Source organism: Daphnia pulicaria, chromosome 6 (genome assembly GCF_021234035.1).
Source record: "Daphnia pulicaria isolate SC F1-1A chromosome 6, SC_F0-13Bv2, whole genome shotgun sequence".
Taxonomy (NCBI): Eukaryota; Metazoa; Arthropoda; class Branchiopoda; order Diplostraca; family Daphniidae; genus Daphnia; species Daphnia pulicaria.
Window position 1 is genome coordinate 6,369,638 of NC_060918.1, and position 21,719 is coordinate 6,391,356.

General features: G+C 40.7%; 3 protein-coding genes and 2 long non-coding RNA genes across 7 annotated transcripts; 2 read left to right on the forward strand and 3 right to left on the reverse strand.

The window, feature by feature from the left end:
- Nucleotides 1-28: 28 nt before the first annotated feature.
- On the forward strand, nucleotides 29-933 carry LOC124344581. Its single transcript, XR_006919774.1, has 3 exons — nucleotides 29-173; nucleotides 356-530; nucleotides 768-933. It is a non-coding gene; the product is annotated as an uncharacterized LOC124344581 (long non-coding RNA).
- Nucleotides 852-2,535, reverse strand: LOC124344580 (endoribonuclease CG2145-like). Its single transcript, XM_046798175.1, has 5 exons — nucleotides 2,258-2,535; nucleotides 2,050-2,188; nucleotides 1,870-1,975; nucleotides 1,479-1,805; nucleotides 852-1,413 (listed from the first exon to the last, which is right to left on the reverse strand). Exons 1-5 carry the CDS (start codon nucleotides 2,328-2,330, stop codon nucleotides 1,162-1,164), a joined length of 897 nt encoding a protein of 298 aa, XP_046654131.1. The 5' UTR covers nucleotides 2,331-2,535; the 3' UTR covers nucleotides 852-1,161.
- A 116-nt stretch (nucleotides 2,536-2,651) lies between these two features.
- On the reverse strand, nucleotides 2,652-4,732 carry LOC124344579 (acid ceramidase-like). Its single transcript, XM_046798172.1, has 7 exons — nucleotides 4,420-4,732; nucleotides 4,310-4,353; nucleotides 4,160-4,244; nucleotides 3,796-4,079; nucleotides 3,342-3,708; nucleotides 3,039-3,275; nucleotides 2,652-2,970 (listed from the first exon to the last, which is right to left on the reverse strand). Exons 1-7 carry the CDS (start codon nucleotides 4,558-4,560, stop codon nucleotides 2,881-2,883), a joined length of 1,248 nt encoding a protein of 415 aa, XP_046654128.1. The 5' UTR covers nucleotides 4,561-4,732; the 3' UTR covers nucleotides 2,652-2,880.
- Nucleotides 4,733-5,444: 712 nt separating this feature from the next.
- Nucleotides 5,445-11,482, forward strand: LOC124344517 (3'-5' RNA helicase YTHDC2-like). Of its 3 annotated transcripts, none has more exons than XM_046798079.1 (16): nucleotides 5,445-5,540; nucleotides 5,787-5,954; nucleotides 6,017-6,107; nucleotides 6,175-6,362; nucleotides 6,423-6,568; nucleotides 6,653-7,493; nucleotides 7,555-7,910; nucleotides 7,968-8,186; nucleotides 8,251-8,345; nucleotides 8,415-8,562; nucleotides 8,628-8,934; nucleotides 9,005-9,356; nucleotides 9,429-9,595; nucleotides 9,670-9,908; nucleotides 9,969-10,828; nucleotides 10,908-11,482. In XM_046798079.1, the coding sequence occupies exons 2-16, from the start codon at nucleotides 5,837-5,839 to the stop codon at nucleotides 11,038-11,040; spliced, it is 4,260 nt and encodes a 1,419-aa protein (XP_046654035.1). In that variant the 5' UTR covers nucleotides 5,445-5,540; nucleotides 5,787-5,836; the 3' UTR covers nucleotides 11,041-11,482. The 3 variants fall into 3 exon arrangements, with proteins under 3 accessions (XP_046654035.1, XP_046654034.1, XP_046654033.1); XM_046798078.1 differs by having other exon boundaries at nucleotides 5,470-5,556; XM_046798077.1 differs by having other exon boundaries at nucleotides 5,487-5,577.
- A 4,410-nt stretch (nucleotides 11,483-15,892) lies between these two features.
- Nucleotides 15,893-18,898, reverse strand: LOC124341672. The gene is made up of 3 exons (XR_006918564.1): nucleotides 17,694-18,898; nucleotides 17,019-17,250; nucleotides 15,893-15,926 (listed from the first exon to the last, which is right to left on the reverse strand). It is a non-coding gene; the product is annotated as an uncharacterized LOC124341672 (long non-coding RNA).
- Nucleotides 18,899-21,719: the final 2,821 nt, after the last annotated feature.

Genomic DNA, 21,719 nt, shown 5'->3' on the forward strand with positions numbered 1-21,719 from the left:
AATTTATAAGTCAGTTGACAGTTGACAACTTCCTGTTTGACGGTTTGAAGCAGAAGTTTATATAAAGACCCGCGTGTGTATTTCTTCTTTCATTTTCATTTTCCACTACGGTAATCGGATAATGGCAGCTGAGACGTCGAAAAACTTCGTGCAAAATTGGTGTAAATAACCTGGTTAGTTCTATTTTAGTTAATGACTTAATGTAAATTGTGCAATTGAAATGAAGTTTTTCATTGGAAGCAGTGTTTATACAAACCCTTACTATATGTGTACTGTAGATGTATGAATAGCATGTAGTATTAGCATGCTGGTCTCACATTTATACTTAAATGGTCATTTGTTGTATTTATTACAGGCAATGGTCAGATGATAGGCTGAAAGATACCTTTCTTGTGCAATGTGCATCATGGTGTTCGAGTTTGGATGAGGTGTTCCCAGGTTGGATGAGATCGACTCAGGAGACACTGAGACAGCTGTGTTGCTTGCTTTTATCATACTATGATTGTCAATAAGCAGGATGTTTAAATAAGGTATGATATTTTCTGTTCTTCGTTTACACAAGCACTTGGTCGATAGAAAAAATGTCAGAGCAGCTCATCAATGCTGATTTGATTGTGATAAAGTGCAAAATTAATTGAATGAATTCCAAAGCCAGCATTCATTTCAATTGATGCTGGTCATTTCACCTCACTCACATTGCATCTATGTTTAGTACTTGTATAAATAAATTAATTTTTTCTAAATTAACATTTTGGTGTGGTTCTTAGATGCAGGCAGCTGATTCTGGGTGTTATTCTATTTGAAATCTAGGTAACAAAGTAAACTTAACCACCTGAAAATTTTTTTTTTCCCTTTGATCTAGTTGTACTACATTAAGTGCTGTGTAACCATGGTATGCAAGTGGAGACAGAAAAATAAAATTATTGGAAGAAATTTGTTTTTAATCTTATCTATAGGTTTATTATTTCTTAAACATTTCCATTGAAATTGTTCTTTTGGGGTATTTTTGCAACTATAAATGCATTGCGTGCGTTACACCGTAGAGCTTTTAATAAGATCTGTAAGCGAGGAAGTAGATGTAGGCCAAGTATGAAATTTTTACTCTAATCCTAATGGTTCAATGTGCGATTGCGGTAACACATTGGAAGAACGAAGATAAGCTTAAAATGTAGGAAAAGCAGATCCCACGAATTGTCGGCCATGGAATTTCGAAACAAATGTCTGAATGCTATACTGAGTAGTTCTACCGTTGGCGACTTGTCCCTTGATTGGGCACAAAGAATCGGGTCTCGCCATAAAACAAATGCTGTAAAGTGCAATCTCAAGTTCTGGGCTACTGCCAATCATCAGTGTTGAATGTGGTTTAAACACTCCTTGATACTTCATTGGTAATTCGATTAAGCCTACAGGGCCCTGCGAGGAAAGTAAAATTACTGTAAGAACGAGTCCACTTTACGCCTTTCTTTTTCCCCAAGTACCTTGCCAAGAGACAAAACCCTTGTATATCCGAGATAGTTTAGATCTCCCTTGGCTTCTTCAGTCACAAATCGAACCCAAGAGTGAAGGCCAGAAATTCCGTTTTTGAATTCGCCCAAGAAGACGTGTTCGAAGCCTGATGATCCTTGTTTTCCAGGTGCCCGTTGATAAAGACCGAACCAAATGTTTTTCATTTGTTCCTTGAAGAGTTCAACATTGGGTTGTGCAAGACCTTTGGAGACTAGAAACTGGTGGGTTGCTTTAATGACGGCTGTTCCAAATAACGCATCGAAGAAAGCGGTTTCTTCGGCTCTCTCCTGAGGAGTTACCTGACGCAACAGAAACCTAATTTACTTGAATTTCAAATTAGAAAATAAATTTATTGGGCAATACTTGTTCCGTCTCATTCACGGATGCAAGGTAATTGTCAAACAGCGCTAACAGCTTTGCGTACGTTGGGCGGGCGAAAACATCCTTTGGTATACCGTTTTTAAACAATCTATAAATTTTAAGAAACTGTACATTAGTTACCACGAAATCGAAGTAAAAGACGAGATATTTTAAAAGTCGAACGGAAGTGGTGCTTTGTCAACGCGACTGCCAGAGGATGTTTTAGTCTGAAGATTAAGTTCCAGCTGATCGTAAGCACCATTTACGTCCATTCCATATAAGCGACTAGAGATCTCTAGTAAAGCATCATCAGTAACACCATCTGAAAAAGAAAATTCAAAGGACTTTTAAAGAAAAATCAGTGAAAATCTAGATTGTGCATGTATCTTACTGCTTCGTTGACCAACTGAAATGCCGATGGTATCACACACTATTAGCATCGAAAAGATAAAAATGACGTTCATTTTAAAACTGAAATGGATTTTTCAACGACAACGATTCTTCCTGACGCGCTGACACCACTAACGTTCGGTTTGGTGGTTGAACAGCGACTAAATCGCAGTCAGAAATAACGGACCGCAGGGTTCGTCTACTTCCTTTACTCATCCAAGGCTTTTTAACAAGGCGTTTTTAACTTTTCTTTTTTGAGCCCAAGGTTATGAAGGAGAGAGTGATTAACATTTCGCCAGAGGAAAATTTATGGGGAAAATGCAAAAAAATCTTGCACTCCTCTCAGTTTTGTTGACCTTCTTTTCTGCGTTCATTTCTAAATCCTGCACTCGAGGCAAAGCTATAGATTGTTTGTATTGGTCATCCCTTTAACACAGATAATGACAAGATTATTGATTAATACTTTCAAATTTACGCGACTTAAGAAAACATAATGGACTAAACTAACACATTAACGTAACGTACAGACGAACGATATTTGGTTTCCAGTTTTTTTTAGAACAAAGGGTGGGAATGTGAATTCAACCATTGACTATAACTGTTTTAAATTTGACTTAACTGTTATCACCAAGGTTTACAAGGTTCAGGACAAACACGAATCCATGATTCAAACTGGCCAGTCGAAACATCCATGAGGCAAGTATAAGTAGTCAACTATGTATGAGGAAAAATTAGTTATAAAATGGAAGCCAATTTTTATCTCAATAATAAATGACGCGAACCTTATTAAAGACGGGTTTGGTGGATAGCACGTTGAAGATTCCCGAGAGCGAAGCTGTTTCTCGACCCATCTTGTCTAAACATTGAATCGCTGGTGTGCGCCGATCATCGAAGAATGGAGGTTGGTTCCAGTGATCGTAGTTAGTCTCCACAAGAAACCACGTTGAAACCTGACTGACGCTACCTCGACCCATAAACAGGACGTCCGCTTCGATTCGTCCTCTTGTAATTATAACACCCTACATGGCGGAACAGGCAAACGATTTAGAAAAATGGGTACAAGATAGAATTTAATCAAATTTTACCTGATCTGAGGCGTTTCCTGCCAGGATAAAATAAACAGGGGCCAACAATTTACTGGTTGTCAGTGTAGAGAGAGCTTGGTGATAGCTGTCGGCCTTTTCCAAAACATCTCTCATTAGGAAACCTGCCCAGTTAGCAGACCGGTCGCCTAAAAGCCACCGGATGATGCCCACAAACCCGCCTTCCATGCTAAAGCGCTCATCCAAGGTCAACGTGAACTGTTGCGGTTTCATACCAGTCAACACTCCTACGTATCCGGCAAAGTTGACAGATTTGTAGACAGTTTGTCCACCACGTTGGAAGTCAAGCTCTACCACTAATGGCCGAAGGGCTTCCGTTGTTAACCAGGTATGGTTTTTAACATCCCACCTACACATAAAGGTGTTTAAAATATCTATGGCCTCAAAATGCTACAGGAACTGTTATTTAGGAGTTAAGAATACGAGGAATACTAACCCCAAGAATAACCCGAAATCTAAATTTCTGCCATGGTAAATTTTCCCATCTGCACCTTGGGATATCACTGAGGTGCAAAGTGTAAAAACTTCATAGAAGATGTTGTACAGAGTGATTTCTCCCAACTCAATGCCAGCGATTTCTGCAATGCCCTTGAGTTCACTAAGGTATGGTTCTGGAAGAGTTTCAGCCACCAATGGAAGATATTTGTCAACCAAAGGAAAAAGCTTTCCTTTGAAGAATGATTCAGTATAGTTTTTTATATCTTGCAGTAGGTTCAATGTCTTAAACACAAGGGGGAAAAAAACATGAGTCCTTTTTTTCTAAAAATATATAAAAGAGATTGACAAAAGGAGTCTCTTACAAATTCTTTTTTATCAACCATAAGTTGACTCCATCTCAGCCGAGGTGGCAAATCTAGATTAATAATGTACGTTGGAACCCTGTCACTGCAAAAAGAACAAAATTATAAATTATGTTTCTAGACTAAAAAAAAAAGACTCTTACAACATACCTGTTGGATGGTGGGTACTCATTTGCAGCACAAGATACATTTTCCTACAACAAAATATAGAGTTCAGCTAAAGTTTAATAAAGAAAAAACTGTCAGTAAGTTAAACTCACATGAAAATTTTGAATGAGGACATTATGATTGTCAAATTCTTGATCCCAAGTTTTTGTGATAACAAAAGGCAGAAGGAAAATAACTAAAATAATTGATATGGAATGTAGTGTGAAGCAGGGAATCGAGTTAAATAACTTCATAGTAATTATTTTTCTACGACTTCACTGAAGGGTAATGTTTACTATCTTCCTTTGACCCCAGATTTGTTGATAACAGATTTCTGAGTCACGTCACAAAAACTGTTGCGCCACTGCAAGATTTTTGTGATAGGTCTAGTACAACTGCGACTGAACATTGTCTAAAATTCATAATAACATGCAGACAAAAAACGTCAAAAACTGCGCAGCTTTGTTGTCAAATTAGTTTATACTTCCATCGTGATAATAAAATTATTCTATTCTGATTTGGTACATGTAAATGCAAATTATAGATTTGTAATGTTATAGTTTTTTTAAATTAATGTTGGGTTTATGTAATAATGTAACCTGTCTACCAGAGTCCAGACAAAATATTCTACCGCAACGTAAATTGTTCGTAACAAAACTTAACTTAACGTAACTTTGTTCGTTTCTAATAAATTTTAAATAAGATACATCGGAATTCTCGCAACTTGACTCCACAATAATATTTAATATTGGTCAAATTTAAGTAAATTTTCTGGGTTTACCGTTCACCATGTCCATAATAAATTCAAATATGCCTTTAATGTTATCCTTTCGGTAATTAGGTTTGTGAACGAATTCGTTATTGTACAGTATAGACGTCAGTATCAAATATCTTGATAAAAATGGATGAAAAATTCAAGCTGCTTTGAAAATTTTACCTGATTAGGACTTTCAAGTTTCAATCGGTGCGGTAGCGGTACCCCCGTCCTTGGACTTTCGAATATCATCCGAAACCATTTCTCGTATCGTAAACCAACTCGTGCATAAAGCGTGCAATTCGATAATCTCTTTCACCCTTTCAGATATTCAGCATTTCTGGGGTTCTCTGGGTCTGGGATATAATCTTATTCAAATATTCATTAATGAAACGGTAATGGTAGACCACACTTGGCAACATGGGGCAGTTGAAAACAAAAGTGCAGACTAACTACTAACTTACTACAACTTGAATATCGGTAAAATTGATCGAAGGTGTGCAGTGATTTATATAATGTAAATGGAAATTTAAGATATTGCTTTGCCACTTTATTATGTGTAAAAATTGTTTTGTTATGTAGGAACTAGGGATCTTAAATGTGTTTCTTTAAAAATATTAAGAAAATTGAAAAAGCTAATTTTTTTTCAAATTGCTCTAATATGCATTCTTTTTCACGTCTACTTCTTTCTCATTGACTAACTTTACGTTTGATTTATGATTACAGTAGATCGTGAAGGACCATTAATTCCGTCCTGTTATTCGCTATTTCCTGCAATGGCTTCTGCCAGGAATAGAAATGGCAGGAATAATCCAATGCCAAACATATATGAATCAATGAAGAAAGGTCTTGATATTCTCCTAAAGGCATTTCGGGATGATGAGGAAGCTGAAGGTACATTGCAATTTTCAAGTGAACTTTCATCCATTACATTGAACTTTAATTTATTATATTAGAATATACATTTGATGCAAGCCTTTCTACTGAACAACGGGCATACATTCATGCTTCTGCACAAAGTATGGGGATGAAATCTAAAAGTCAAGGGTAATTGGGCAAACACAATATTTGTAGTTTATTATTGTTTGTTAAGATTTTGAAAACTTTTTTTCAGAAAAGGAAGTGAGAGAAGACTAACTGTAACAAAAACTGTTGTTCATGTGAAAAACAAGGTTTCGAAGTTAAACATTCTTCCCCATACAGTTGAAAGGGCAACCAAATTGCTTCAGGAATTTCCCTTGACTAATGAAGAACTGCAAGATGTACACCCTCTTCAGAAACAAGTTGCTAATATTGCAACTGGTAAATAATTTACTCATAACTTTTAATCTATATTGAAAATATAATTTCTAATGTGATCAGGTCAACAATCCCATGCTGACTGCATAAAGTATCACATGCCTATCATTCCACAATCTGCAAAATCCTCTGCCTTAATCGCTGATCGGAAATCCCTTCCTACTTGGAGTCACCGCGAGGAAATTCTGAACATGATAGCACAAAATAAAGTATGTTGTTTTTTTTATTTTTAAAATTTATTATTTAAAATTCTTTGATTTCTTGATATTCTTAATTTGTGTTTGTTTGTGTAGGTGGTAATGATAACTGGTGATACAGGTTCAGGGAAGACTACTCAGGTTCCTCAGTATCTGTTGGAACTCTTCTCGGAAAGAAACGAACCGGTTCGCATCATTTGTACACAACCGCGACGAATTGCTGCTATCTCGGTCGCTGAAAGAGTCGCGAACGAACGTGGCGAGCAATTGGGAGGAACTGTGGGCTATCAGATTCGCCTTGAAAATCGAATGTCATCCAAAACTGCTCTGATGTTTTGCACAACCGGAATTTTGCTTCGAACGCTGATGTACCAGGAAGGGAATCTGGAGAGAGTCACACATCTAATTATTGATGAAGTGCATGAAAGAGATCGCTTCGTCGATTTTCTGCTTGGTGTTTTAAAATCTCGTCTCCCACGACTGCCAAAATTACGGCTTATCCTTATGTCTGCCGCCTTAGATATCAGCGTCTTCTCCAACTACTTTGGCAGTTGTCCAGTTATGCATGTGCAGGGAAAATGTTTTCCCGTCGCCGAGTACTTTCTTGAAGATGTTTTGGAGCTGACCGATCATCTCGGTAATTCAACACCATTGGAAATTGGCGTTTGGGATGGCGACGACAAAAATACAAAAAATGGAGCAGTTGGATTTTCCCGAAACGGAGGACAAGCGGCTCGGATGTCAAAACTAGAGAAGAGCAAGCCATGTGTTCTGGATTCTGGTGCCAAGTTGACATTTGATTCTTGGATACAAGAAGTTTTTGTTTTGGACAACTCAGATGCTTTGGGCCGGCTTGCTGATGCCGTGATGCGAAGCCATATGCCCATCAATTACAAACATTCTCAAACACAAATTACTCCACTAATGGTCGTTGCTGGTAATGGATCTAAATATCAATTGTTTCTTTTACAGTTTTAACTCTTTTTCTTATTCAATAGCCCGAGGACGTATTGACTTGGTGAACTCGTTTTTGCAGCTTGGCGCTGATCCAGCTCTGACAGCTGGGCAGTGGACTGCTGCCAACTTAGCACGCTCAATGCAACATCATTCCGTAGCCAGTGCGCTGGAAGTGTATCAGTCGGGAAAAGCGGAGAGTTTGCTACAAAATTACAAGTTTCGCTATGATGAAGAAATTGTCAACGTGGATCTAGTGTTGGACCTGCTCCATGTAATCGAGCAACATAATTCTGAAGGAGCAGTCCTCATCTTTCTTCCTGGCTATGATGAAATCATGAACATTCGTGACCGAATCATGTACAACGACTCTCGATTCGCCGGTTCAGGGAAATTTGAGGTAATTGCTCACAGACGTTCATGGTGTTCTACGAACTAGAATTTGAAAATTGAATAGGTCTATACTCTTCACTCGAGTATGCAATCGGGCGATCAACGACGAGTCTTCTTTCGCCCACCTAGTGGAAAACGCAAAATTGTTCTGTCGACAAACCTTGCCGAGACGAGTATCACAATTGACGACATCGTATTTGTCATCGATACTGGAAAAGTCAAAGTTAAATCTTTTGACGCGCTTACTGGTGTGTCGGCACTGAAAGCGGAGTGGGTTCCACAAGTAAGTGTTTTTCGTAACTTTTTTACTTTTGAAAACTCTTTAAAATGTATTTTTCATGTCATAGGCTTCAGCAATTCAACGCAAAGGAAGAGCAGGTCGTTGCAGGGAAGGGATTTGCTATCATCTCTTCTCCCGTGAACGCTACGAATCATTCGAAAAGTTTGTCAACTGTTTTATTTTTAACATCTATATTATGAGTTCCTTAATAATTATCTTGTACGTTATTAGATATCAGATCCCAGAAATTTTCCGAGTTCCATTGGAGGAGCTATGTCTTCAGTCTAAAAATCTTGCACCAATCGATTTGTCGATTGAACAGTTTATTGGCCAGGTTCCAGAAGCTCCAAAACCTCATGTGATTCAAAGGGCCGTGAAGGTAAACTTGATTACGTTACTTTTTAAATGTTTAAGATTGCAAGAAGTACGCTTAATTCCTGGCAGATGTTACAATGGATGGATGCCTTGGATCCCTGGGAAAATGTCACCGATCTTGGTCGGTTGTTGTTAGAGTTGCCGGTTGAGCCAAGAGCCGGTAAAATGCTACTTACCGCTACGGTACTTCACTGTTTGGATCCGGTTTTGACGATTGTCTGCTGCTTAAGCCATCGAGATCCATTTCTCTTGCCTGCTGAACCCAACGAGAAAAAAATTGCTGCAGCACGCAAGCTCGAACTCGCTGCTGGTACTCTTAGCGACCACATGGCCATGCTTCGAGCCTTTAATTTGTGGCTAGCTGCCCGTGCCAACGGTAAATTCTTGTTTTTAGTGTTCTCCTACCTGATATCCATTTTTTATTAACTTTCGATTTCCTTGAATAGGCAAAGAAAGGGAGTTCTGTCATCGTCACTTTTTATCGTCGGCAACTATGGACGTAATCCACCAATTGCGCATTCAAATTTTGGACCAGCTGCGAAAGTCTGGGTTCGTTCGGAGTTTCCAGGAACTGAATACGAACGCTTCCAGCTGGGTTGCAATTAAGGCGTGCATTCTCTCTGGTCTCTATCCTCAAGTAGCTCGACGTTGTCGGTCCGGCAAGTTGACAACCCGCCGCGAAGCCTCGGTACGGCTTCACATGACGTCGGCTCTTTTAGGTGAAAATGGCCACACATCTCAAAGAAAGGCCATCACCCAACTTCCGAGTGAATGGATGGTTTACGAGGAAATATCAAGGCAAGTTTCAGGGCGACAAGTATGAAATATGGATAAAAAATAGTAATGTTCAACCATTTATCTATCGTTTAGATACGGGGGACTTGTGGCTTCACTTCGTTGTGTAACCTTGGTCAATACTGTCGCTTTGGCTATTTTTGGAGGACATTGTCGGTTGTCAAATGAGTCTATCAAAGACCCCGTTTTCTCATCTGAAAGCGAAGATTATGATGACAACTATGAGGACGAATCGACCACAGGTACAAATTTTTTTTCTTTTTTTTTTTGAACTTTGTGATTTAAATTTTCCATGGTGAATTCGTTTTTCAAACAGATGACTCATCTGACGAATCGGATGATATCGAGGAGTTAAATGAAGGACTACATGACTTGGTATTGGCCGAGAAGTTTTGCCAGAGTCCGCTACCAGACCATAGGAAATCTAATGCTAGCAAACCGACGAAGAAGAACAACCCGAAGGCACTAAGCGAGTTTCATCTGGATGAATGGATTTGCTTGAAGATGGAAACAAACCCTGCTCATCAGTTGTTTGCATTACGTCAAAAGTGGCAGGTTTGTGTGAGCCCAATCAATGAAAAGTTAAATTTGATGTGTAACTGTATTTTTCTCTAGGCGCTATTCGCCCGTCGCATGCGAGATCCTATCGGTCCCGAATTGCCAGGCGATAAACAAGTTGTGGACACACTTCTCAATATTCTCTCAAAAGAGGAGCAAGCGTCCGGACTTCCACCTTCACCAGAATTCTTGGGTATTGCTGATGTCCGACGACCCAACAAATCCTATGCGAGCGATAATTTTCGTTCAAATCGCCGACCTAATCCTCGACCCGGATTAGAATCTAGAAACTATTGTCCGCCAAACCCTAGGCCAAATACGAAACCCAATTCCTGGCAGGCCAACCAAAATTCCAATGATGTTCCAGAAGGCGGGGGTGACAAAAATTGGCGAGCTAATTTTCCACGAAATAATTCTGGGACCTTCCGCCCGAATCGTTCTGAAGTGTTTTCAAGAGCCCCAAAGGGTAAAGATCTAGGCAGTCTGAAATATAAGACCGGAATTGCAGATGTGGATTTCTTGGTTGGCGGTACGCGTACGTCAGCATCGCATGCTGAAGGCAACAACGTCGAGCATGAGCGTGGGCAGTGGTTCGGAAATGACACAAATCGGTCCTCTTCAATGCACGATAATGGCACATCCACTTACAATAAAGGATGGAGGAATGAAGTGGATGCCAGAAACGGTTTCTGGTTCTCAAAAAAATCCAAATCCAAATATCAGTTTACAACGGGAAAGGGCAGTACGAACCAAATGCCCAATTCACCTAGGGATTCACAGCCGCCACCCGCGAACAGGCTGGCACAGTCGGCTGGCAAATCGCCATCAGAAAACCAAGCGAACAAATATCCCTTGGACCAGCCCCGAAGGATCGTTGCGAAAGAGAGTGCTCAATTTGCGCAGGGTTCTGTGCCGCGGTAAGTGTAGGATCCTTTTACCAAACTGGTTGGAATAACAATAATTTACCATGTCCGTTTTCTTTCGTGCTCGTTTCAGGCTGCCCAGAGAAAGAGATTCAGAGATGCCGAATCAAGAATCAAACACGAACAGTCAGTCTTCTAGAAAGAATAGAAAGAAGCCCCAGAAGCGGAAAGATACAAACGCTGCCCACCCGCCCACTCCTTCTTAAATTTTAAATTGTTGAATCATCGTTTCATCATGTGGAGAAATGTGGGAGGAGAGAAAGTGCGCGCTGGAGCGCCAATAACTTGAAGAAGAAAAAGAAAAAGGGAAAAAATGGCATAGAGAAGATTTTCTGGAACGGAAAAAAAAATCCTAATTTTTCAATAGAAATGGAGCCTTAAGCATCATTCACATGTCCTCCATTAAAAAAGTTTGAAGTTGTCGGCACAAACTGCTGTGACCCATCATTTATGTCTGTCACTCTTGGATTCTTTCGACCAGTTGTAATGTTCTTTTTACGCCTTGGGCCTGGTTTTATCAAAATTTTGGATGTACAATTCAGAAATCATCGACGTTCATTCTCCCTCCAGCATATTCCCGTTACTGGTTCCGGCTTGTATGACGTGCGTTGTCATTAATCTAGACATAATACAGATTAAATGCCTTTATGAATGCTTTGTCTGTGCAAATGCACTTTTCGTTTAAGCAGAAATTTGATCTTCATATCGGACAGTCTTGCCTTCTGATTTGATGTATCCGTGTACGTCGGGATCGTGCGAATTGTGAGCAGTGACCGTCGTCTAACGGATCACTAAGCAAATTAGATTGCCACACCCGTCAAAAGTGATGAATTTCCCATCAGCTGGATGCCAAAGTCATCAAGATCGGACAATCCGTTTAACCGACCGACGATGTTATTTGTGGGAAATCGATTGACGGGAAATGAGTTTAACTTGAAAAAAAATTCCAATGCGATGGGTGGATTCTAGCAGTCGATCAGATGTAACCTTCGGGAGGAAAGGACAGTCGCCACGCCCGTCTATCATCATCTTCGTTACCGCCTCCACCAGGTCCTAACAATTAGATTCCGAGGAAAGGGAGGGGGGCAACAGTCATTCAGACACGAAGCCAATGGGTAGGTCTGGCTAGACAGAAAATAAGAAAAGGTCAAAATAAAATTCTAAAACAGAGGAAGATTTCATCTATAGCAAATGGCATTTGGCCGTTGGCCTCGCGCATCCTGAGACTATAAACAAGGACTGGCCGTTCTCGTAGAATTGTTTCGTGAGCGCAATACTGATCGTATCATCCCAAATGCAGTTCACAAGAACATTTATTTGGTTCTCTTCGCCTTGACCTACTCCAACCCGTTCGCTTTTTCAGGGCGCACTCTGCCCATAATTTCTTGGTTCTTTTTGTGTTCCGTTTAAAACCCATCCGATTGAACGAATAACCGAAATTCAAAGGTGAACCCCATGCGTATTTTTTTTTTCTAAATTGCGTAACATTTAAATAGTATAGTATTTCTTGTTTCTTCATCCTATGATTCCATTTCAGTTTCCTAGGAGCCATATCAGAAGCAATCTCGTTAACTAGTTTATCACCAATGCTGGTCAGGACCGCCAGAAAAAATAACACAAGTTACCGTATTAAGTTCCAGAATATTTTTGGTACGATAAAAAAAAAATTGCTTTTCGCAGTCGAATAACAAAAGTTAAATAAAAAGCATCTCGCTCGTTTGCCCTTTGGTCTCTGTCGATGAAGTAAACAAGAAATTTGACCTTTTGCGTTTCAGTCGAAACGTCTGGATCAATAGGCCTCCAACTAGTTTTAATGCACGGAACAATTTTGTTCCTTTTGTTAGTCAACTTTCTTCCTGGTTACATTTTTCTTTTCCTGCCTCTGCGCTTTTTCCGTGAAGTCGTTTTTCAACATTTCGTGCAGCCAGGGGTTTCAGCATGCAGGTGTCCTGACATTGCGCACAATGTTGGAACATAATTTTCGACTCGTTTTGTACTACAGCCAAGTAAATCTATTGAGCAAACAAGGTTCTTGTAGATAAACAGTCAGTCATCTGTGAAAACTGGTGAAGACGGCCATCGACTCAATGAAAAGAAGTTGCTCGGACTATGCAGGAAAGTCTGCGCGTATCTCGTTCGAGCATAAGAGAAAACTGTTTCCCCCCCCCCCCCGTGACTTCTCGGGTCGTTTGAATCGACCGTTAGTGAATGAGTCATCTTTAGTAAATTTAACGATGCATCTTCCAGGAGCCCTTTGAAGAAAAAAACAAGCTCTAACGAAGATGACGAAGTTTGGGTTAAACGAGAGAAACAGAGCGGAAAGAATATCGAGATTGTATGGAGAGATGCGCGCGGGCAAGAGAAAGGAGTTGACTAGGAGGGCGAGAATTCGTTTTGCAATTCAAAAGAACTTTGGGAATAAAAAGAAAACGGAGAGAAATGTGGTGTAAAGAACCGGCGTGATTTCAATCGATTTGTATGGGGGGGACTGGTCGATGTCGGGCATAAGAAGAAGCGGCCGAGGGTTGTGACTCACTGCGGGAGAGTCGGAACGTTTGCTGCGCTGGGCTCTCATCTAAATTGCATTCACCATTAAGACCATTGAATCGAAAGGAGGGAATGAAAAGAGAAGAAACAAGCAGAGAGACACGGGAATGCTGTTGGATATTTTCTAATGACTCGGCAAACCCAATACCGGTCGGATGTCTGATATGCGTCTCCTATCTCGTCTGGGTCTTTTGCTGACTTTGCCGGAAATGACAAAGTATACCACGAAATCTTCATTCCCGGATCTCTCTTCCCCATGCCATGATTTACTTTATTTCCCTTTGTGCAGTCGGATTCTGTCTGATGGCTCAAAAGGTTCCACAAATAATTGACTATAGCTGATGTTTATCTGTTAATAGCCGAATACCGCGCAGTGTATTCGGCTCTATGTACCCTATGTAGGTAGCCAAAGTTGCTGGTCTCGATGCATTCCTCCCATCATCGACAAAGAGATGTTATCATGCAAATGCCATAGCGGCCAACACATTTCTTTTGGAAATCAGCAATCTCGCCAAAGAATTGGAAGTTTTTTTTTTTTTAGCTCTCTCTTTCCCATAGATGGGTCGCGCTGTAAAACCGGTGCTATTGCGTTATTGAAGCGAAAACTGAAATCACGGAAAAACCGATAATATAGTAAAAAGACTTAACATCACCCGTATTTATAAGAAAATGCTCCATTGAAGAGAGCACATTTAGTTTCGAAGAAAAAAAAAAAATAAGGGTTCAACAACAAACCCTCAAACGGTCAATTTGGAAAAAATTCAACGTAGCGTGGCCTATATAGGTTATACATTAATTGGAAACCCCGGGAAACGACGTTTTTTTTTTTTCAAATGACGCAATTTCATCGTGTCTTGCTGTTGTTACAGCTTCCCAAATACGTTATTGGCCCAAAACACTAATTCAATTTGTCTTGCGGTACTTTAGAGCATCAAACCCTAGAAAGAAAAATAGAAGTTGGAGGTTTTCCCGGTGTACCTTGTTGTAAATTATCAGTTACGTCGATTTGTTAGAGAACTGCGCAAAAAGGCCCACAACTTTTGTTGTGTGCACGAAGAGAAGGTGACGCAGTAGATACCGGGGGATAGCATAGAGTTTTTACCAGGGTCAGCTTCCAATGATGTTTCTTCCACGGTGTTTCCAATTAGCCGCCCTTAATGGCCTTCTCCCAGAGCGCTATAGTTCATTCGTAATTCGATATTCCCGCACGGCATCACGATCTTTGTTCGCATACTAGCTACACAAGTAAATAAAAAAGAATAAACTCAACTTTGGTTTTTGATGCGACAGCAACATGTAATAAGCCCAGCGAATATCGATTTAGAACTCCTGTTTTTTGGCACATGAAAACCTTGGTAGCGAAATGACGATAGTCGAGTCTCTCTAGACAGCTGATGCGAGGAGCAGCGCTCTATCATCGGGAGGATCAAGTCTTACATACGACTGATTTGCTTGAACTCGTCGTTGTCACGAAAATAAAAACAAAAGAACAAAAAAGGGAAAACACCGGGCGCGCGTTTTAAAAGGACTAGAACGAACACGCCAGCTCCGGCATTTTGGGGCTCCTGTTCAGTGTTTCGTGTCACTGATGTATGCGCAGCTCTTAGACGTCAGTGCGGTCGGCCTTCAGCATCAACGTGATAGATTGAGGCCTGAAAACACGCCCTAGGGCTTTTTTTGCGGGATTTCAAATCGTTTCTCCTTTTTTTTAAATCGCTAATAATATGTATCCACAAATGTCGTTCGTTTTTTGGTTTTTATTATCTTATTGATATTGTAAAATCATTAGCAGGGTGACCATAATTTGATTTTGACCAAGGTTAAATTTAAATCAAAACCTTGGCGAATCTACAAGATTTTTGGCCGTTCCACTTGAGAGGTGTAATGACTTGCATTTGTCTTTGTCGACGATGGGTTTACATTCCGAATTTATGAAATTGTTTCGCTTCGTATATCCAAAGTCATATACAGTATACATATACACAGTATTATAAAACATGAAAAGCCGGCGACGACGCTTAATTAAGAGGCTAATCCCGACGGGACTGCGGCAATATGCGGCGGTCTCGAGTTTTCTTCTTTTGTTTTGATAAGACGTTCCGTCCCGTTTATTATTTGCTTGGGACGGCATCGCCAACGTTGTTGTATGTATATTATACATACGTATACATAATTGCAGCTTGATTTTCTCAAAGTTCCAGACAAAATATAGTCCAGAGAGTCCAGACATGTCAAGAAAGAAGAAAGAAAAGAAGGCCAATGTGTTCGATACATCAACCGGAAAGAAAAAGGAAGGCCATTAGAAGAGATAAAAAGTCCAACAACAGAATATGCAGCATTGTCATTAGACAACACTTGAGCCAACAACTAGCGAGTATGGAAACACTGCGCAGTTATGAAACGGCCATTAGTTTATTACGGCGAGAGAAGGGATGTGATGATGCAAAATAGACCGTTGCTGCCCGACCGTTGCTTATTATATACGATACGCAACACGAGACGACAGCCGACAATAACGGCACATATTTATTGTCACGGGGGTCTCCTGAATCCCACCACCGAAAACAAAAAAGGGATGATGAAAGTATCAAATAATAATAAGCCTAAAAGGGAAAAAAAGAAAAAAGGAACACAACGCAGCAACAAAAGAGGAGGAGGAATAATAATTTCACTTGAACGATTTGAATAAATACTTTTTGCGGTGTCGTATTAGACTGCGCAGTCTATTGAAAAAGCAAACGCCCCCGAAAAACCAAAAACAATTCAACATATTCGTCTTGCGTGCAGCAAGTGAAAGTGATGTTGACTCCGCTTATTTAGCGCCATCTTCAATTTCATTTTCTTGGACGTAAATAATCTATCTCGACCGTCGTCTCTTTTTCCCGGTAGCTCTCTCATCATCTCTTTCTCTTTTTCTTTCTTCATCTTCTTGCAAAAGCGCTTAGGTTCTTGTCATCTCCAATTTCCCGCCCACTCACGGGACGACGGCAATCATCGTTATCACCCATCATCGACCGTAGTGGACAACATACTTACAACGGGTTGTTAGCTGGAATCCAGCAAGCTCCTCCGCCTATGCGGAAACCATTCGCCCAGCAAAAATTCAATATCCTACACAACTCTTCTTCCCAGCAGTCATCCATCTATTTACTTTTCTTTCTTTTTTTTTTCTTTTTTCCTTTCGGGATTCTGTCCACACATTGGCACAGTATAAGAAAGTTTTGGCGAACTAACAACAAAAATGATAGGCTTCGTTGGGAAGAAAAAAACAAGAAAAGAAAAATGTGATGGATAAAGTTTGTTCGCGCCAAACGTATTCTACAGCTATAATCTAGGAAAAGGGACCGGTGCGGCGGAAGGTCCTTTTTGATCATGAAATTTTCTCGTTGCACTTTGCTTGGAGTGTTAAAAAGTTAAAATACTTTTTCAATTCGATTGTTTACCCACAGAATATTTGTGAGGTACAAAAACAGGCCTGATCTGCATTCATTCGACAAGTTATTTAACGAACCCTAACTGATTACCGGTAAACAATTCCAATCAACCGCCAAGCTCAGGGATAATCGTACTATCTAACGATTTATAACAAACGCCATCAACCAGCCAAAAAGGAAGAATAGAGATAAATGTTTCCTACCTTTAAGCCCGGGAAATACGGCCAGGGATCCACAATTGCTTCATCCATCCCACAGAAGTTGAATACAGCACCAGGCGCCCAGGCGGGATGGAAATTTAAAGGGCATCCCACGTCCTCATGAATGCACCCACACTCTCATGGGTGTACACGAAGGCAGAGGAGGAGAAGAGATCCGTCAATCTACCAACATCGTTATAGTTTCTTAAATCAAGAGGGATGATGCAGCTTGTATCTAAATGAAAAATACAAATTTGGGTTAGAAACAACAACTCAGCAAGGACAAGTTGAAAATAAGATTTTGAGATGTAATAAACTGCACTTGTGCAAGAAATGCATCATTATAATATCTAACAGGTAACAAAATCATTGACCATCATTCACCATTGACGATGATACTAAGATGTTTGCTGATGACAAGTCAAATACTAGCACATCCAGAACTTGTATATCTTGTACTATTATCATGATTGAATGGTTATGATGCCTTGCTCAGGTCTCATATCTATACAAAGGAAAAGTTTACATAGTGCAAACAAATTGCCATGCATTGACAGGGTGCTGTCAAGTTGTTATGTCATGTTAGTCAGAAACTAACATTTCACAAATTTCGAACAGGTTTAACATTTCAAAGTAAGCTCCAATAATCATTATATTTTTATTCTTTGTTTTATTTACCTGCTAAACAGCATGGAGTGTGTATTAAGCTATTCTGGCGACCAGAGTTGACACGACGCCCACATTTTTAAAACTTGTACAACATAATGAATAGCAGACGAAATTAATATTCGAATGAGTCATTGAGTCAAACTTAAGATATCGATAGAAATTTTAATCGACTCCCCCTCCCCCACTAAATCAAAACCGCTCAAAAACGATCAAAGCGATTTTCTCACCCGCGATTCGACATCCGCTGAACAGATCGCGATTATTTTAATATGTTTAATTTTAATAGTGATCTCATCAAATTATACTGAGCCCCCTACCATATAGTCAAGATAAATGCTATAGTCGGCTAAATGTCCATCCTTAAAAAGAAGCAATAAATTAAATGAGAAAAAAGAAATGGAGAAAGGTGCGGCCCGTGGAGAGACGTTAATGACAGTCTTTGTAACCTTCTCTTTTCTTTTTTGTTGTCTCTCCTTTTCTTAACTTTCGTGTAATTCATTATTCATTCGCGATTGTAACGGGAAAGAACCGAGGCGTTTGAGGCCGTTTAATTAGGCAGATGAGATTGTCCAAGAGTTCCAAAAGACGGTTCTCTACAGTATACCGTTAACGCGATGGGGGTTTTCACTTGTTTTTATTGGTTGGGCGTTCCGTTCGACTCTATCCCTAAGGTCAAGCAAATAGAAAACTATGCAGTCAGTATGTGGGCAGAGGAACGCACTTTCTTTCTTGAACCAACGTCCCCAAACTAACGAGAATAAGACGCCCTCCTATATATAGGAAAGCACATTAAATGGAATATGTGATGTGTGTGCAGCAGCGCAGAAGAGATGATGCGATTTTTTCCCCCTCTAATGGATGGCCGCCGCCCTGTCATCTTCTTCTCTTTTCTTCGCTCCTAATAGAAGCGCCGGTGGTTGTTTGGCGTTGGCTCCTAGTCTGACCCGAGGACTGTCCAATGTCCTAACGGCCACGGGCTGCTGCTCCTGCAGACTGCAGCAGTCAACGAGTTATTTGAATTCACTCCCCGTTGGCTCCAATAGGAGCAAACGCCTGATGGCCGCCCTATCTGATGCACGACGGCTCAATCGGTGCGGCTCCCGACTCCTTGCGATGACACGATAGCGACAATCCAATTAGAAAGTTGGCGGGACTGCTGGGCATGCTGCACGAGACGGGAGTAGGACACGAAGCAGATCTCACCTGCACATGTATAGTCTCATCTACAAGTCTCGTGCTGTTTAGTGTTTACACGACCGGGCGGGTCGCTCAGCACTTTGGCCATTTGTGTACATTTAGAAACAGCTGCAGCACACCGTGAATGGAGGTGAAAGAAGTCACGCTAGTGAGTGGTGTGGAGGGGGTGGGCTTTGTGTGAGTGTGTATGTGTGTTGCGAATCCGTGTGTCCTGTAATCTCGACTTTCTGGGCGACGGCAATATGGGCGGATCGATTCGGAAATCGATGTTTTGTTATACTCCAGCGCCAGCAGGTTCTCTCTCTCTCTCGGTCTCTCTCCGTCGTTGGGCAACTAACGGTCGATAGGGCACCGGGCTACTGGCACGCCAATGGTTCACCAATATGGTCACGGACAAAATAAACAGAGCGGAGCGCCGCCTGTCAAAACACATACACACACGCCATCGCTTCTGATCGAGCCGTAGCGTGACTCGACTGGACCTCATCCGCCTCTCTCTCGTTATAAAAAAGGGGAGGGGGAAAAATAATGTCCAATTATAGACGGAATTGTCTCGTCGGCCATGATTGGACGTGATTGTGCTGGGGCTGCTGCTGTTCTTGACCGTCTCAATAAACATCATCGACTCTAGACATTACCTTCTTCTAAACTCTGTGTTGGCTTTTGATTTGATTGATTTTTTTTTGTGTGTGTGTGTGTGTCCCGGTGGTTTTTCTTGTTAATAAAGGCAGCGTGAGCATACGGCCTACATCGCCCGCTGGCGCTGTGAGGATATGACGGGCGGACTTTCCCTAGCCGTTTGCGTAGGCACAAATCTTGATGGATATTCCGGCAATGTATTCGCATGTCGCTAATAATTATCGGCCACTTTCTAGACCGTAAATCAACTAGCAATTCCACCCCACCCCCACCTCCTCCTTTTGACTGTGCCGAGGTTAACGCACCGTTCCGTTCCGTCTTCTTTCTTCCATGTCACATTTCTCCTCCTTCTTTTTCTTTTATTTTGATAAACAAATTTGTTTGGGTGCAGTAGGCATTCAATTCCCCCCCCCCCCCCCCACGTTTCGACTGATGGTAAAGAGACTCTTCGGTTAATACGGGACAACTCACGCGATACAGTTATTTCTCCGTCTACTCTTAAAGCTCTGTGTCGCCATTTGCTCCGGTTCTTTGACGAACTGTCTGAACTATTACGTGTCGGTATAAAACTGATAACCCTACATCTCGTCTTGAAATGCACGCTGCTATATAGCCGTGTCGTCGGGTATACATCAGTATAAAGATCACACAGCGTATAGAGCTATAGCTCAGGGGTGAGATTTAATGACGTGAGTCGTTGGCGGGTTATGACTCGACCTCTTTTTCCTTTTTTTCTTCTCCCGAAAATGTCGAGCTTCTGTTTCGGTTATATAAGAACGCGTCAGGTAAATACCGAAAAAAAATAAATAAATAAAACAAGTAACGATGAACATATTCCTTAAAAAAGAAGATGATGAAGCCGAATAACAGACAAAAGAAAAATCTGTCGTTCTCCAACATAAAAAGGAAATCAAAAAAGAAAAAAATATCAAAAGGAAAGTGAATTTGTGACGGTGTGTTTCCTTGGGATTCGCCATCGTATAGACGTTAGAGGCTATACATGTACTACATGTTTGGATAGATAGTAGTAGGTACGCGATAATGATGCCGAAAATCTTACGGAGCGCGAGGATAAAAGGAGGAAAAATAAGGACGATCAAGCCATACAGGAGAATTGAGAGACTTTGTAAAGAAAAATATCAAAGAACAAAAGGGATTGATGGCGAAAAGAGGAGAACTTTCACTTATTAGAGGGCAGCGATTGTATAGTACTGTATAATATTGACGGAGCAACTTTACGCCATAAATGATACACGGCACGTGAAATGTTTGCAGAGGCGTCGAGTCGTGTGATTTGCAACGGGATTTACTACGCGTGGCTGTGCAATATCGTTCATTTGCGTGTGCCAACAAAAAATATCAAAAAGATGTTATCCCCCTTTTCTCTCCCCGATTTTATTGTTACATCAAGCAACACAAATAAAATATTATAACACCCATTAAAAAAAAGAAAAAGAGCCCATCAATACGCAACCCGAGTGCTGAGCTGTGTGTGTAATAAAAGCACATCTATGCATGGTTTAAATATTACGAGGTACACGTAACCGAAAGGGGATAGTTATCGTGTTTTTTTTAAGAATTTTCTCACGAAGCCTAACCAACTTTTTACTATGTGGATACATCCTTAAAAAAAGATAGAAATATCTGGGGGTTCTCGCCGTATTTTTATGTCGGTGATGATGATGTGAGAGCTGGGTGTGTGATGTATTCCTGGGAACGGTTTTCCAATCGAAGGAGGTGCTGCTCAGCATTATATGATATCATCAGGTAGTTAAAGAGTCGCTCAAGGCTGAGAAAACTAGACACATTTCTCGACGATTTGATTTCGATTTTTCCTTGTTTAACGATTGAAAATTCGATCATGTGAAAGATTGAAATGGATGCGCTTTATATTGCTATTTGTCATGGGCTGTGTGTGTTGAGTCGGTGTGTTTTAAATTGCGCATCCAGGCTATTCACGCGGTAACTAGGTAGAGTGAACGGTTGCGGTGCATTGCATATTAGCGGGCTTGATATGGTGGTGGTGGTGGTGGTGTGCTGAATAGAAGCCAAATAGACGGGGTCAAGGATGGAAATGTGCGTGTCCATATTTTGTCTATTTTATTCAAAGAAGAAGAGACGCGCTTGTTTTGTAGAATTTTTGGCAAAAGTTCTGACAGTTCTCAGAGAGAACAAAAACCAGTTGCTTCATAATTACGC

Bases quoted from the DNA above. Each gene is read 5' to 3' on its own strand.
- LOC124344517 (XM_046798079.1), top strand. From the start codon at position 5,837: ATGGCTTCTGCCAGGAATAGAAATGGCAGGAATAATCCAATGCCAAAC. The intron at 6,569-6,652 runs GTATGTTGTTTT...TTGTTTGTGTAG, and splicing joins ACATGATAGCACAAAATAAA to GTGGTAATGATAACTGGTGA. The intron at 9,596-9,669 runs GTACAAATTTTT...TTTTTCAAACAG, and splicing joins TGAGGACGAATCGACCACAG to ATGACTCATCTGACGAATCG.
- LOC124344579 (XM_046798172.1), bottom strand. From the start codon at position 4,560: ATGAAGTTATTTAACTCGATTCCCTGCTTCACACTACATTCCATATCA. The intron at 4,245-4,309 runs GTATGTTGTAAG...TTCTTTTTGCAG, and splicing joins GAGTACCCACCATCCAACAG to TGACAGGGTTCCAACGTACA. The intron at 4,080-4,159 runs GTAAGAGACTCC...CTTGTGTTTAAG, and splicing joins TGGTTGATAAAAAAGAATTT to ACATTGAACCTACTGCAAGA.
- LOC124344580 (XM_046798175.1), bottom strand. From the start codon at position 2,330: ATGAACGTCATTTTTATCTTTTCGATGCTAATAGTGTGTGATACCATC. The intron at 2,189-2,257 runs GTAAGATACATG...TTTCTTTTTCAG, and splicing joins TTCAGTTGGTCAACGAAGCA to ATGGTGTTACTGATGATGCT. The intron at 1,414-1,478 runs GTACTTGGGGAA...CTTTCCTCGCAG, and splicing joins GGGTTTTGTCTCTTGGCAAG to GGCCCTGTAGGCTTAATCGA.